At 42.9% G+C, this 14772-nt stretch overlaps 1 protein-coding gene across 1 annotated transcript; it reads right to left on the bottom strand.

Annotated features, from left to right (window-relative positions):
• Positions 1-369: 369 nt before the first annotated feature.
• Positions 370-14549, bottom strand: SLC6A14 (solute carrier family 6 (amino acid transporter), member 14). The gene is made up of 13 exons (XM_010282546.1): positions 14384-14549; positions 12474-12605; positions 10790-10951; positions 8560-8695; positions 7700-7832; positions 5734-5874; positions 4377-4605; positions 4167-4292; positions 3957-4075; positions 2436-2535; positions 2092-2201; positions 1128-1295; positions 370-519 (listed from the first exon to the last, which is right to left on the bottom strand). Exons 1-13 carry the CDS (start codon positions 14451-14453, stop codon positions 370-372), a joined length of 1776 nt encoding a protein of 591 aa, XP_010280848.1. The 5' UTR covers positions 14454-14549.
• Positions 14550-14772: the final 223 nt, after the last annotated feature.

The following is a 14772-nucleotide window of genomic DNA, read 5'->3' as shown; positions in this document are numbered from 1 at the left end:
GGCTCAAATTTCCTGTAGCTGGGGAGCACCAGAATGTGTATTTATTCTCTTCCACACCCGTATCTGCAGTCCAGCTGCATACTGGTTGGATGGGGCTGTCCATGCCCAGTCCATCAGCCTGGGAAGATTGCAACGCATTTTCCTGCCCTTTCAACCTAAATATCTGGGGAGATCTTGGTGTCTAATTTACCGGTTCTTCCCCAAACATACAGCACTAAAAATAAATAAAATGGCTCGCTTCATTGGGGGGCTGGGTTTTGAAGGGCAGAGGATTGATTTGCTTTTTGTTCTTGTTTTGCATTGTCACTTTCTAAGAGCTAGACGAAAAAAACACACATATGTTAAAAATCTGTCACCCAAATGGCCATCTCATTGTTGAGTGTATACAAAGCCAGACACAGTAGGAATCTCATGTTCCTTTTCCTTTTTGGGATCTACAACATGGCTGTATCTTTCTCCTCGGTGACATTCCAGGTAGGGACCCCAGTTTGCAGTGGGCCTGCAGCAGCTTACAATGCGCTGGAAAGCAAAAAAAACAAGAGGCATGTGATGTCTTACCTTAGTATGGGCTGGTTTTAAAGTTCAGTAAAGCTGTAACTCTAGATCTGGCCTGCAACTCAACAAATGGCAAACAAATCACCAAAGTTCTTTAAAATCATTCCAAATGTCTTTGGGTTCAGTGGATTCTGGACACTGAAGTCAAACTATCAGGCAAAGCTGTGACCAACAAGACTCTTAGTCAAAGCTTGGCAAGGAGAGCATACCTCAGATCTTGCACTTGCTTGTTTCTGTGAGGGATGGGAGTCAGAACTCCAGAAAGTGATACGGGGATAGAAAGTGATAGGAATTCTTCAGAGAATTTAAAGCAGCTGGAGCACCAACAGAAACCTTGAAAATAATCACTCTTGAATGTATGGGTGCACTCCCAGAGAATTAGACACTATCTTCTTATCAGAACACAGTAAATTTGCCTTTGATGCAACCACCAGAGGTGCTATTTGGTCTAAAAATCCAATTAACGAACACCTCAAAGTACCGAACATGTATTTGAGAAGAAAGCACAGGCACTCCTGATAATGCCAAGGAAAGCAAGATTTGAGGCTATGGCAGATTTCTTGTGCCCTTACCTGACAAAGGTTTCCTTCAGCTTTAACTATTTTTAGAATAGCAACAACAGGGATCCAGATGACACAGAAGATAATCATGCACCAGCCAACAGCAGTTCCCCAGGCTGGATATAACACTGAGCCATAAGTGGGAGTTGAAAACGTGACCAAAGACCAGATCAAAATTGCCTATAAAAGATCAAGAGAGTAAAGCAGATTTCTAGCTAACTTGAACTTTCATCGTATTTCCAAGTTGGTTAAAAAGGGCTAACTTTCTGAGAGTGAGAATGGTTGTGCAGGATTTGGTGTTCAGTCATGGCCAAGCAGTAAGACTGAAGGACCGAACTGAAAGACAACACTGATATGCACCCTAATGCTTTAAGTACATCTATGTTTAAACAGAACTTCATCTCTGGGTTCTGTTGAGATCTGATGTTGGAGAATACATACGTTGCATTTTCTAAACTGTAGTCTGGATAGGTTAAAGGCAATGTGCTGGCCAGAGTGACTTGCCACTGCTCCTGGATTTGGGATCTTAATAAATTCTCTCATAGTAACACAATCCAACCATCTAAACTCACAATTAGAACTACAAGTAACAAAAAACTGAGACACATGACAGGACATTAAAAAGATTTCCCTCAAATGGGAAAAATCTAGGTTTTAAAAACATTTTCTCACTCTGAAATGAAGATAATCCAGCTGCTAAAATGGGCAATCTGGTTGCTCTGTGTTACTCCTTGGAGTGTAGACCCAGCTCACTAGCAACTGATGTGAAGGTCCAGCTTCTTCTAGAGAGGACCCAAGGAGGAGCGGTATGTATCGGAAAGCACAGATAGCATATAGTTTGCTTCACTGGCACAGCCGTACCCAGTGTTTATGCATAGGGCCTGGGCATTCAGCCCTGAATCTTCACGTGGAAACCTCTTTGATATCCAGTTACTAACTTCTGTCACACTAACACAATCCAGTCATCTACACTCACCATTAACAGCACAGGAGTAATGAAAAACCAGCACATTCTCCACCACAGCCAGAACAAACGGCTCTTCTTTCCAATCATCATTTCAATGTCTTCAACAAACCTGTTTCCTCCTGTTGAAAGACAATTGTAGAGTGCATTGTAAAGCAGGTGCCTCCCTTGTGGGCGTGGTTACTCAAAAGGGACAGGAGACAAGCAATGGTCAAGGACAGTTTCTCCAGTTCTATGGTAACCATTACCGCTTTTCAGCCAGTTAAGTCATAAATGCCTTATTGCGATAATGTTTAATATACACTGTGTCTGGGATTGCATAGTCAAATCACGAATTTTCAGTGCAAGTAATTTACCGTAAATGTAGACAATGCCTATTATCTCCAGGACAGCTGCAATAAGGATTCCCCATCCAGCACAAAAGTGATCTATTAGGTTAACCCAGTAAATTCCTGCCTGTAGAACAAACAGTAAAGAGGTAAAAAGTGTACCCAGTCCCAGTAACATCTTGATGCAAATAAAATGAGTTGCACTGTTCAAGCCAGTTTAACTAAATCACCAGTCTGAGTTTTTTAGATTCCCAGGCTGAGTGCACATTTGTGAATATCATTTAATTTAAATATTGCTATATCAGGTTGAAAAGCACATCTGACAAACACTGTAGATCTAATAACAAGATATGTGCAGATTATATATAAACAGCTAAGAGCAAGATTTAAATTTGGAACTTTGGAACAGTGTTAAAGCTGGTGCTGAAGTTTTAATACTGAGCTACAGCAACAGCTATACCAGTTATCAGTTCTAGTAGGCTTGTGTACTCCTACATGCACAAATTTTCCAAATGGGTTAAACACCAGCATGCAATAGCAGGATCACAGAGCAGGAAACAAGCTTTAAGCCATTTCACACACTTGCGTATTAAGTCCTTTGCAAGCTTCCCTGTCATCATGTTTCATAACTTACGTGCTTTGCTTGACCATAAAACTGTCAATTCATCACAATTATCTTCTTCACATTTTCAGTCTAATTGCATATATAAATTTGCATTTCTAGAGAGAGTAATTGCAATGAACCTTTATATCTTTGAAAGCAATTGCCTCGAAATTTTACACAGTATACTTAAAATTCCTTTTATATATGCGTATGTATATATATGCACACACAGAATCACAGAATCACTAGGTTGGAAAGGACCTTCAAGATCATCAAGTCCAACCATTAATCCAGCACTACCATGTCCCCTAAACCATATCCTGAAGCGTCACATCCACACGTTTTTTGAACACTTCCAGAGACGGCGACTCCACCACCTCCCTGGGCAGCCTGTTCCAATGCCTGACCACTCTCTCAGTGAAGAGATTTTTCCTAATATCCAATCTAAACCTCCCCTGGCTTAGACACACACATACATACTGGAGAAGTAACCTTACAGTCTACCCATGCTTGTGACTAATAGGTTTTTATGTCATGAATAGGCTATATCTCAAATCCTGTCCTGCTTGTAGTCAGTTCTGAACAAAAAGATCCATCAGCATCTATTAGCAGTACCCACAGTGCTGCACACACACTGTATGTGTATGCTTGAGATTACACAAATAACCTCCTGAACTGAGGAGCAATAAATCAGGTTGATGGTTCACTGGCTCTGTACAGGCATTCTATTTAAAAGCACATCTCAGCTCAATAATCACAGAAAACCTTAGGTTCTTCAAGCTTTCCTGTGGGAATTTATTTGCATGTCTAGGCACACTGGCAGAATTCAAGTGTCTCTCAGATCGATCCATGCACACAGGAACAGCTGAAAGGATATTTTGATTTGAGTTCCTCACTTATAGCATAACTAAACCCACAGCCAAAAAACGAATTTAGTGTCTTACCTGAGTAACACAGATAAGACCAAGAAAGAAGAGCAATATGCATACACCCAGAGTTATAGGCATTCTTAATTTTTTCATCACTTCAGGATATATATCTTGTATGGTGGTTGTAAGTGTTTCTGCAAGGGAAGAAGTGGGGGTTTTAAGCAGCACAATTAAGAAAGGTAATGGTCATTTGAAAAGCCATGAGTTACTTAAAACCCCACTCACCTATGGTGGCAAACTGAGAGTCAAGGCCCAAGAGCAGAAGCATGAAGAAAAACAAGAAGGACCACAGAGGAGAAACTGGTAACTTGGAGAGAGCCTCTGGGTAGGCTACAAATGCCAGATCAAATCCTAGAAAGTAGTGGAAGGAAGGAGGTTATTGTCGTGCCTTGGTCAAAGCAAGTCCCAGTATCGACAGCGCAATGATCAGTCTACCTGAGTCCACGACCTCGGAGACGGGTCTCTCTGACACGAATGCCATGTGTCCCAAGATGGAGAATATCGCAAACCCAGCAAATACACTGGTGACGCAGTTGGTTACACAAACTAAAATAGCATCCGAGTAGCAGTTGTTGTGGAACTTATTGTATGAAGACAAAGCAACAAGCCCGCCCCATGCCACAGACAGGGAGTAGAATATCTGGGTGGCTGCATCTTTCCAAACCTACCAGGAATAAGAACATAGGAATTACTGTATTACTTACAGTATGTATCATAACCATTTAAGTCTGCCCTCTATGGAAGCTCCAGGGTTTTTTGTTTGGTTGGGGGTTTTTTGGGTTGTGTGTTGGGTTTTTTTGTTTGTTTGTTGTTTTTCTTTTTTTTTCATTTAGCCTGAATACCTAATACAACTTCATCTGACTTTTAGAGTAGGTGGGATATAGCATGCTGGTGACCTTGCAGTCTCAAGCACTAACAATATCAGCACTAACAAGCACTAACTATGAGCTCAGGAAGGTCACATCCCAAGTATGTTGCCAAATGTTTAAGTCTTATTGGGCTAGCCCTGAAGAAGAGATTCAATTCATTCACATATATGGGTTGTCAAGATATGACTCGTCACTGTGCCGATGGATAAGGAAAACCAGGACTCAGTTGCAGGAGTGAGAACTTCCATGTGCTCTCCCACTTGTGTTCCTCACACCATGACCCAGACAAACTGCTTCTGCCTCTGCTGCAACCCAAATGCTCACATAAAATACCACAAATAAATATCGCACTTAATGTTTGCTTTTGGTAAAACTGAACTAATGGTGGCATAAGCCAGAACAAAAAACTCCAGGCTTCCTTTCCACAAGGTCTCCTTCCTGGTCCACCTGATTTCCCAAGCTAATTTCCTGGGCAAGGCACAGTGTGAATTCCAAACTCGGAGGTCCCTCCAACCTTCTGATAAAATCCCTTGAAATTATCAGCAACCAAGCAAGTGGGACATATATGAGAGCAACCCTTGATCCCACAGCAAGAACTTTTTCCTAGCAGGCCTTGCTAGGATGAAACTCCAGCATGACCCCCGAGAGCTGCTGAGAGGCAATACCACTGCTGTCGTCACTGTCTGGTGCAGCAGGGAGGGGGCAGAGGGTGGCTCTTGTTTAGATTGAGATTACCTAGAATAGGGGCTTGGACTTCCAACAGAGCTGAGGGTTGCCGAAAAAACAGAACCTAGCCGCACATATAAAATGCGGTGCAGGACATGAAGAAGCACCTGACTGGATAAAAGAAGTTGCTCTGTAAGTGACAAGCCCATAGAACCACAGAAGGGTGTCATGCTTCTGGGGCTGACACCACCTCTCACCTCTGCCTCCATCAGCTTGGTGATATTGGACTGTCTCCCAATGTAGTATTCAATGCCATCCAGAGCACCTTCCAGGGTGGCACCTCGCACCAGCAAGATGAGCAGGATTACATACGGGAAGAGCGCAGTAAAGTAGACAACCTGCAGAAAGAAGGGCAGGGAGACACATTAGAAGCGAGGGGATGCACAGACTTCCATGCAGGAGGAATGGCCATGTTTTAGGTAAGGTCTGCTGGTACAAATGAAACACAGGTGACCAGGGAAGCAAGACTGGAGGTGAACACACTCCAAGCACTAAACCATCTGGCTTAGCCGGTTCTGGAGCTGCATTCCAGCCGAAGCAGAAGTCCCAAGCCACACATCCACTTTTCAGATAGCACTTGACCAGTTTCAGAATTGTGTTTCCTGACATGATTTACTGCTGTAGCAAGGCCTGGACTCAACTACCCCAGAGGTCTCTTGCTAGGCCATGCTTCTAGCAAACATGAATTGAAAGCCAATGAAAATTAGGTGGAAGTATCTTCTGCTGAGACTGGGCAGGCAGGGGTAAGCCATGCTGGAAGCTTTCTTTACAGGGAACAAGGACTTTTATGTTCTCTTAGACACAGATCTTTTTTGTTGTCTACACAATTTCTAGCACGATGGGATCCAGGCCAGAAGCAGGGCTAAGCAGTGTTATTATCATGCAGGTTACATTCAACACAACTCTTGTTTCTCGTGTCTTAGTTTCAGTGTTACGCAGACAGATAATTGACCCAGAACTAGTTACAACAAGGCATAGCATTGCACCATCATATGGTGAGTCTGCTGTTTCTGAAGACCTCCTTCATATTTGCCCAGAATAGTCAATTCTCTCCGCTCTTCATCTTTGCCTTGTTCCTGCCCAGCTAGATTCTTCTGAGTCTTACCTTACTCCTCAAAGAGGCTTACCTTCGTGCCAGAAGAGATGTGACAACAGGAAGAGCCAATTGCCAGGAACCCAAAGAATGTGAGTTTAAAAGGAGCCATGCAGCAGAACAACTGTGGCTGGGAAAGCACAGATACTCCGCCCTGAAGTGCCGAGATGCAGGGCAGAAAGCTTCAAATAGAAAGCAGAATAGGAGGAGACATCAGACTGAGGAAGGAAAGACAGGCAGCAAGGAACCATGGAAAGGCACAACAACAGAAGGAATTGAAAGAAAAAAACCAACACCAAAACAACAATCAGTGCAGAAAGGGTGAGAGAAAGAATGAAGGCAACAGACACTGAAGAAATAAGCGACAAAGAAGCAACATGGAGGTAGAAAGGAGTATGGGGAGGAAGGAATGAATCCAGAAAAAGGGCCTCAGGCAGGAAAGAATGAAATTCGGCCTCCCTGAAGTCTGGAGAGGAGCTGACCTAGCCCAAAGAATACTCCAGGCAGCTGTGCTCCAGCATGTGGAAATGGGAGCTCAGCAGAGCTAGAGAACGAGGACCTATGGACCTGGTCCATAAAAGCAGCTTGAAATCTTGAGTACCAACAACATTTCACAATCTGGCAGGAACCTGCACATGCACATTTGTTCACAGGAGTTGACCTGTATTGTCTAAACATCTCAACTAGTCTGGAGGTGCAAATAATTACCGGGTGTTCCCGGGGTGTGTGTGTGCGTGTGCAGTCACATGCACATGTCCATCATAACAGGCCAGGTGACTGCCAGAACTCAGCTGGAATCACCTGCATGACAGCAAGATCCCCAAATACACAGCAGCCCTGGTGGAGCTAAGAGACCTATGTGTTAAGTAATTGCTACGTAATCAGCACGTTACTCCTATTTTATGTAACAGTTATGAAGCCAAAGAGCAGAAATAAAGTCTAACGCTGAGTCTGGCAGAGGGTAGTGGCTTAGGACTGCATCCTGCCTTGTCCTAATCTTCTCTGGGTCCAACTGACATTGGAAGGGCAGGATCAGGCCAAAAGTCTGCTAGCTGCTCTTTCTAACTTACCTTTCCAGATGATTTTATTCCTTTAAATAAAGCAGCTCCAACAATCATCCAGGACAGGAGGAGGCAGAGAGCCAGGTACCACACGATGTTACCAGTCTCGTCCAGCCCACTCGAGCGCTGAAGAGCCACTTTACTGAAAGCACAAAATGCTGCAATGAAAAGGCAGCGACAGCAGCACACACTCCTTCTCTTCAGCCACTTCTTGGAGGAAAGTGAACTGGTTTCTGCAGGTATTGCAAGACACTGAAGCCCCTTCCATGAGCATGCAGTTAGAATTGCATGATTTGCATTGAAAAAAAATATTTAACTGCATTTTGCTCCTCTTTAACATCTACCAGCCCTCAGCTCTCCATACATCTCCCATCAGGCCTACCTCAGCTCTTTAGTGTTAATCATGAAATTCTGATGGCAAGAGAAGAGCCCATATGAAGAATCAGTTCCCAGGAACCCAAGGAACATGAGGCAAATTGAAACCATGTGGCTAAAGAAATGGCAATTTCACAACAGGCACAGATTCAGAGTAAGATGAATATATTTTGCACAGTAACTCTTGAAAAAAGTACATGTTATACATAAAGATGCTAAGTAGTTCCTACCAGGACTCCAGAGAAGAGGACTTCTTTAAGCTGGAGCACTTTTCAGTTTGCTACAAGTTGACTCATCTGCTTCTCTATATTTTTAAATTTTTTTTAAGGGCCCAGATGCATCAATCAAATTTTAGGTCCCCTTTGCACAGATTTGCATGCCAACCCCCCTTGACTAGGTTCTTTCTGAACCACAAGACAAAAATAGAAGATACGTTCAAAACCACAGTGCATAAAAAATGCATTTTTAGCAATTTCTTTAAAATATTTACTTACTTCCAGTATTGCTCACTGGGAAATTGCACTGGTTTGTAGTTCATGGTGCCATTGATACATGTGAGATTGTTGCTTGTGATGAACGAGTAGTTTGCATGAATGATTTCTCCATCTAAGGTTGCATTGCAGTCACTTACTGAAAGCAAGCAAGCAAGAGAAAGGGATTGTTAACACAGTGATCACTGTTATAACAATCAGACTATTACAGCAAATATGTTTTCTAAAAAGTTACAGCTTCAGTTTGCCTGAACTACTAACAATATTTAGAAACAAATCTGCACTATGACTTGTGACTCTGTTACTTTGACTGTAAATCAAAACACCAAGAATTTGGTGTGCACAGCTCCACCTTTCACTTATCGTCAAGAATACATGCAAAAACCAGAAGCAAGGACAGTTAAGATTGTAGCCTTGGTTACTCTATGAAAACCTTTGTCCCAAGCCAAGGTTACACACAGATCATCCTCTAGCAACTTCTTATTATGGCAGAGGGCTTACTAGAGCTCTTTAAACGTTTTCCTGGGGGGTGGGCACTGTTTGTTTTTTTTAGTTTTTGTGGGTTTTTTTGGGTTTTTTTGGGTTTTTTTGCCAGAACATAGAGTAAATAAAGAACATTATATCAGCATTTACTGAAAAAGTCTTGTTGAAGCCTATTTCAGGACAGCTTCTTCAGGGAGGAGACAGAGAGTGGCTATTTTATTCCTCCAGCACTTACAAATTTAGAGCTAAAATACTTTTTGTTTAGCCCATAAGTAAGTATCATCTTTTTGTTAAATAAAGCATCTCAACTTCGTTTTATAAAACGTATGAATTTTAGAAGAGATTTTCAGATACCTGGTTAAGGGAGTGACAATTACATTAACACTTTAAGTAATGTAATCCATCGTGATCCTGTCCCTGTTATTTTAATAATTTCAGAGGTTAGATGGCAACACATTTCCACCTACTAACTACTAATTATCTCACCAACTTCACCTTTGCCTTAAACTGGTCTGATACGGAAACTGGTGAGATAACAATTGTTTGACCATACATGAGCTGCCAAACATCAAGAACAATAGCGTGGAGATATGTTCTAAACAGTTAATAAAGTGTGAAACCAGTGCCTCACTGGTGCTCAGGATTACCATAGCCAGTGGGGAGGCAAGGGGTAATGAAAAAGCAGCCCTACTGAGAAGGACTTGGGGGTACTCGTGGATGAAAAGCTGGACATGAGCCGACAATCTGCACTCGCAGCCCAGGAGGCCAACTGTATCCTGGGCTGCATCCAAAGCAGTGTGGCCAGCAGGTCAAGAGAGGGGATTCTGTCCCTCTACTCCGCTTGGGGGAGACCCCCCTGCAGTGCTGCGTCCAGCTCCGGAGTCCTCAGCACAGCAAAGACTGTTGGCGCAGGGCCAGAGGAGGCCACAAAAAGGATCTGAGGGATGGAACACCTCTCCTAGGAAGAAAGACTGAGAGAGTTGAACTCTCCAGAGTTCAGCCCAGAGAAGAAAAGGCTCTGGGGAGACCTTATTGCAGCCTTTCAGCACTTAAAGGGGGCTTATAAAAAAGACGGGGACAGACTTTTTAGCAGAGCCTGTTGCAATAAGACAAGGGGTAATGGTTTTAAACTAAAAGAGGGTAGATTTAGGCTAGATATAAGGAAGAAATTTTTCCCAACGAGGGTGGTGAGACACTGGCACAAGTTGCCCAGAGAGGTGGGAGATGCCCCATCCCTGGCAACACTCCAGGTCAGGTTGGACGGGGCTCTGAGCAACCTGATCTAGTTGAAGATGTCCCTGCTCATTGCAGGAAGGTTGGACCAGATGACCTTTAAAGGTCCCTTCCAACCCAAACTGTTCTATGATTCTATGAAAGAACCTCCGATAAAAGCTACAGCAATACTCTCGCTTCAGGTAAGCAAGATACTTGCTTTGCCATGAAACCTGAAGGAATGGGAATGTAGTATTTCCAGGGAATGTATCTACCAGAATAAATCTTAGATTTTAATAGAGAATAAAAAGTATCCAACAGGAGGTTTAAGCCCAGCTCTCTCTAGATTTCCCAAGCACCCAGAACTGGTGACAGGGAAGCAGACAAGCATCACACCTGTGTGCTCTGAGATGTGTGCTCAGGAAGGACTTTTCCAGCCACAGGTAGCTGCCTTGCTCCTGTAAGTTCTCTCAGAAAACAGAACAAAGTACAATTATCCAAAACAGTAATATTAAGCTCCATCTGTTAAGTACGGTACCTAATCGTGTTTTGCTGCAGAACTCATCTGCCCAGGAAAAGCAATCTGACCATGGCAGCACTTTTTGAAATGAGGCAAATAAGTAGTAGAGTGCGTAAGCAATGATAACATTGTAGTAGATCGCCACAAATGTTGAGATGATGACCATCGTGATGCCCACTCCTAGGAAAGAGAAAGACAAAATGTCTTAAAAAGAATGGCCTTCACTTGACTTTTAAAAGGTGCTTGGGAAGAAGTTGAGGTTGGGTTTTGTGTTTTTTGTTTTTTAAATAATTTTTAACAGCAACAAAACAAGGACAGGGTAAAGCCATGAAATGAGGGCTGTGATCCAAACTGACCATCCCAAATGTGATTCTGACACAGCGTTTGAATCAGGACCACAGAAAAATCAGACTAATCGCTAAGATTTTGTTCTCTCCCTGTTCAGTGGGAAGTTTTGATTGCTCAGTAAAATAAAAGAAATTATACAAAAACTACACTGACCAAGCCATTTTAAAGATCCCGTTGTAATGAATAGTTTTGCCAATGAATAAGAAGCAACACAGAACAGTAAATCTGTGCCAATAATACTGTTGGCCTCCTTTAAGATGAACTTTGTTCTGTGAGTTTGGGAAAGTCTGCCAAACTGTCCCAATCATCTTAGAGAGTATGTTTAAGTTTGTATCTTTACAGACACATAGAAGATCTGCTGTGTCTACAGACTTTTGCGTTAAAGTTAAATACACTGCTCTCATGAAAGGTTGGTTGTGCTGCAGAATGGAGACTGGCAAAAAGAGTAAGTGTTCCAGCAACCAGCCAGCCTGTAATCCCTTTTCTTTCTGTAGAAGGTGGCAAGTGAAATTCTTATTGCATCAGAAACAAACTTCCTTGTTCCTACATTAATTCCTCTGGTAGATAAAGAGGACAAACAAGAGCAATTGCATTGTCTTTTATACCCATTGGTACAGGACCTGGATGTACAGGAGTGAGTAAAGCACATGGTTAGTTGTTGCCAAACACATAAATCTCCTTGAGAAATTCAAACCCTCACAGGGACAGGCAAGTTACCACTACAGAATGCAACTATTTCTTTTATCACAAGAGGCACCTTACCTTACAAAGCCAGAGTCTAACCTATTTTATCAGACCAGCAGATGACTCCCAAGGCAGTGAGTTGGATGAATATGTGCGCAGCATTGCATAAAGCAATCAGACCCACGTGCCTGTGCCAATGCTGGCAGCCAAATACATAATTAGCCCATCCAACATGAAACTGCCTTGCAAGCTACATAAGACATAAAGTGTAAAGAAATAGCAATAAAGTTAACTTCTAAATATTATTTTTGACGTGTTACACACAGTTCCAGGTGTTTAACTGAGGTTTTCCCTAACACAGCAAACAGGGTGATTTCCTTCTGCCTGGACAGCTGCAGTTAGGGTGGTGTGCTGCATAACACCAGGTGAATCATTGATAAAACCTCTCATAATTGACAACCTTTTTGGGGAAATCTTTAATCCACATCTGTTTATTAATTGAATAATAAGAAAGATCTATCTGGGAACATAATACTGACCTTGTAACATTGGGAATATTCTCTACACGGAAATCAGCTTCTCAGAATTAGTAACTTTGTGAAGAAATCATTAACTCATATCTGTTCATTACTAGAATAAAAAAGATCTAAGGAAACATAACAATACCAACCTTGAAACAATGGTAAGATTCTCCAGACAGAAATTGGCCCTAGACTGGCAAACTGCCCAAGGGAACACTCCATGAAAAATAAGGGCAAGCCTGCTAGCGCCAACATCATGGTGTACGGGATTAGAAAAGCACCTGAAGGGAGAGAGGGAAAAAAAAACACAAGCACAAACACACACACAGAGAATACAGTGAATCTTTCAGTATTCACCACAGTTCTATCACATTTTATACTCTCCTTTTTCCCTCACCTCCCACTGTGGGGCTTTTTGCCTTTTGCAGAATACAGAGATCTGTTTGTAAATCCAGTTTTCTGTAAGACTGAACAGTAGGTGTGATGAAGAGACATATTGCCAGAAGAACTGGTGATTTACATGGGATGGCTTCTCTTAAAAAACTAAAACTATTTTACAAAAACCATTGAAGACATACTGCTCTCATACAAGCACAAACACTGCCCAGCTGTAGACACCATCGGCTTTGTCTGCTTTCTAGTTTATCTTCCAGCTTTTAATTTAAAAAGGAACAGAACCATTCCTTCATGTACTTAGCTGTGATTTGCAACTGCCCTGTTCAAGTAGCTACTGGACGTCAAAGCATGAAAATTATTTTCTATGGTTGGTTGACTCCTATGTCAAACAGCATCTCAGCGTGGCTCTTGTTTGAGTCCATTTTAAAGTGCACATTAACCTGATATCAATGACAGCTCTGTTCTGTGAAAGGGACTGGCACTTCTTTGTGTGTGCACAGAAGACAGGGAAAGTGAGAGCACAAGTTTCATAAACATGACCCAATATCCCTGCAGAAATCTGTCCTCTTCACTCTCAGTGACCTTAAAGCAATCAAGGACCCAGTTCTGCAAGGAAGTGCAAATACCTGCTGTAATTTAAGGAAGTAAATAGTCCCACAGAATTAACCGGATTATTCCTGTGTTTCGAAACAAGGATGTAACAGTTGTCTTTATCAATCATGAGCAAGGGGCACAGAGCAGGATACAAGCAGCAGCACAGATATGCGTTAAATGCAAAGCTTTCTGCTGCAGCAGATAAGAAAAAACAGCTAGTAGAAGGGTGGATGTCACAACTTGTTTTGTTTTCATAATTTCTTCAACAAAACTGTAGGTAACACAATCCAGCCAAACCCACTCCAATAAAACTTCTGTACCAAGAATGCCACCTTGTGTTCCATGCGCAGCTGTATGGGCTGTGCTGCATTTACAGTCCAGAGTTTGACTTCCAACTACTGTCAGGCAGAGCAAATAAGTAGATACAAGTAAGTCCTCTGCAGTTACTTGGTGTTTATGCTCCCTTTAATTACCGGTGGTTGCCTGGCAAGTGGACAAAGCTCTGGAATAGCAGGCAGGGAAGCCAATGCCTCCATTTGGCTTTGCCACTAGTTCATTGTGCAAGCAGGTAGAGGCTCTCTCTGCCTCACACTTCCCAAGTATCTGATGGGGATAATTATTGACCTTGGATAACTATTCCAGCTTAGCTTGTTTGCCTGGCAAAACAAAGGTTGAGGGGGGATTCAATTGCTCTCTATAAACATATCAGGGAGGTAAGCACGGGGGAGGGAGAATAGCTATTTAGGTAAGTAGAGAAAATTGGCATGTTGACAAAAAGAAGCAATGTTGGACATGAGTAAATCAGAAGAGTTCTAGAATTCTCAGGTGGAAGTTTGCAATTAAAACTAAATACTATTTCCCCCCTCAGCTGGTACCCAAAAAGCAGAGATGCCTCTTACTCCTCTTCCCATTCCCATCAGCAGGCACTATCCCACTTCCCAGGGTAATGCTCATGCCCAGCTTTAACAAAATGTGCCCAACCTCAGGGCTGGCCCTTGGAGCTGGCCCTCCTCTCTCTCTTGAGGGTAGCAAGGTGTGCCCACCCAACACTGCCATTCAATACAGGTACCTCCGCCATTCTGGTAGGTGAGATAGGGAAACCGCCAGACGTTGCCCAGGCCCACAGCGTAGCCCACCATGGAGAGCAGGTAGTCGCCTTTGTTTGACCAGTTGCCACGCTCTGAGTTCTCATCGCTGTCACTGGCGTGGGCATCTTTTTCATTTGACAAACTGAAGTCCTTCGAAGAGAAGAAGAGGGAAGGCTCAGGATCACCCCGTAGGGAAGTGGGGCCGTCATATCCTCATTTCTCTGTTCAGAGCAGCACCTTGGCATCACTGAGCAGGGCAGCTAGACAGGGTGGGCAGAGCCAGGTGGGCTGCCAGTCCAGCTGATCCCTGGCAGGACAGCATGGACTCGTTAGAGAGGCTCCCACCTGAGAGCCCAAACAATCTTCAGTC

The sequence above is a fragment of the Phaethon lepturus genome, unplaced genomic scaffold (genome assembly GCF_000687285.1).
Source record: "Phaethon lepturus isolate BGI_N335 unplaced genomic scaffold, ASM68728v1 scaffold29732, whole genome shotgun sequence".
Taxonomy (NCBI): domain Eukaryota; kingdom Metazoa; phylum Chordata; class Aves; order Phaethontiformes; family Phaethontidae; genus Phaethon; species Phaethon lepturus.
This window is presented reverse-complemented; position numbering and strand designations above follow the sequence as displayed.

Coding starts and splice junctions, on each gene's coding strand:
- SLC6A14 (XM_010282546.1), bottom strand. CDS start 14,453: ATGGTGGGCTACGCTGTGGGCCTGGGCAACGTCTGGCGGTTTCCCTAT. Junction 5,875..7,699: donor GAATAAAATCATCTGGAAAG/GTAAGTTAGAAA, acceptor TTCTTTCTGCAG/GTTGTCTACTTTACTGCGCT. Junction 520..1,127: donor CTGAAGGAAACCTTTGTCAG/GTAAGGGCACAA, acceptor TTTGCTTTCCAG/CGCATTGTAAGCTGCTGCAG.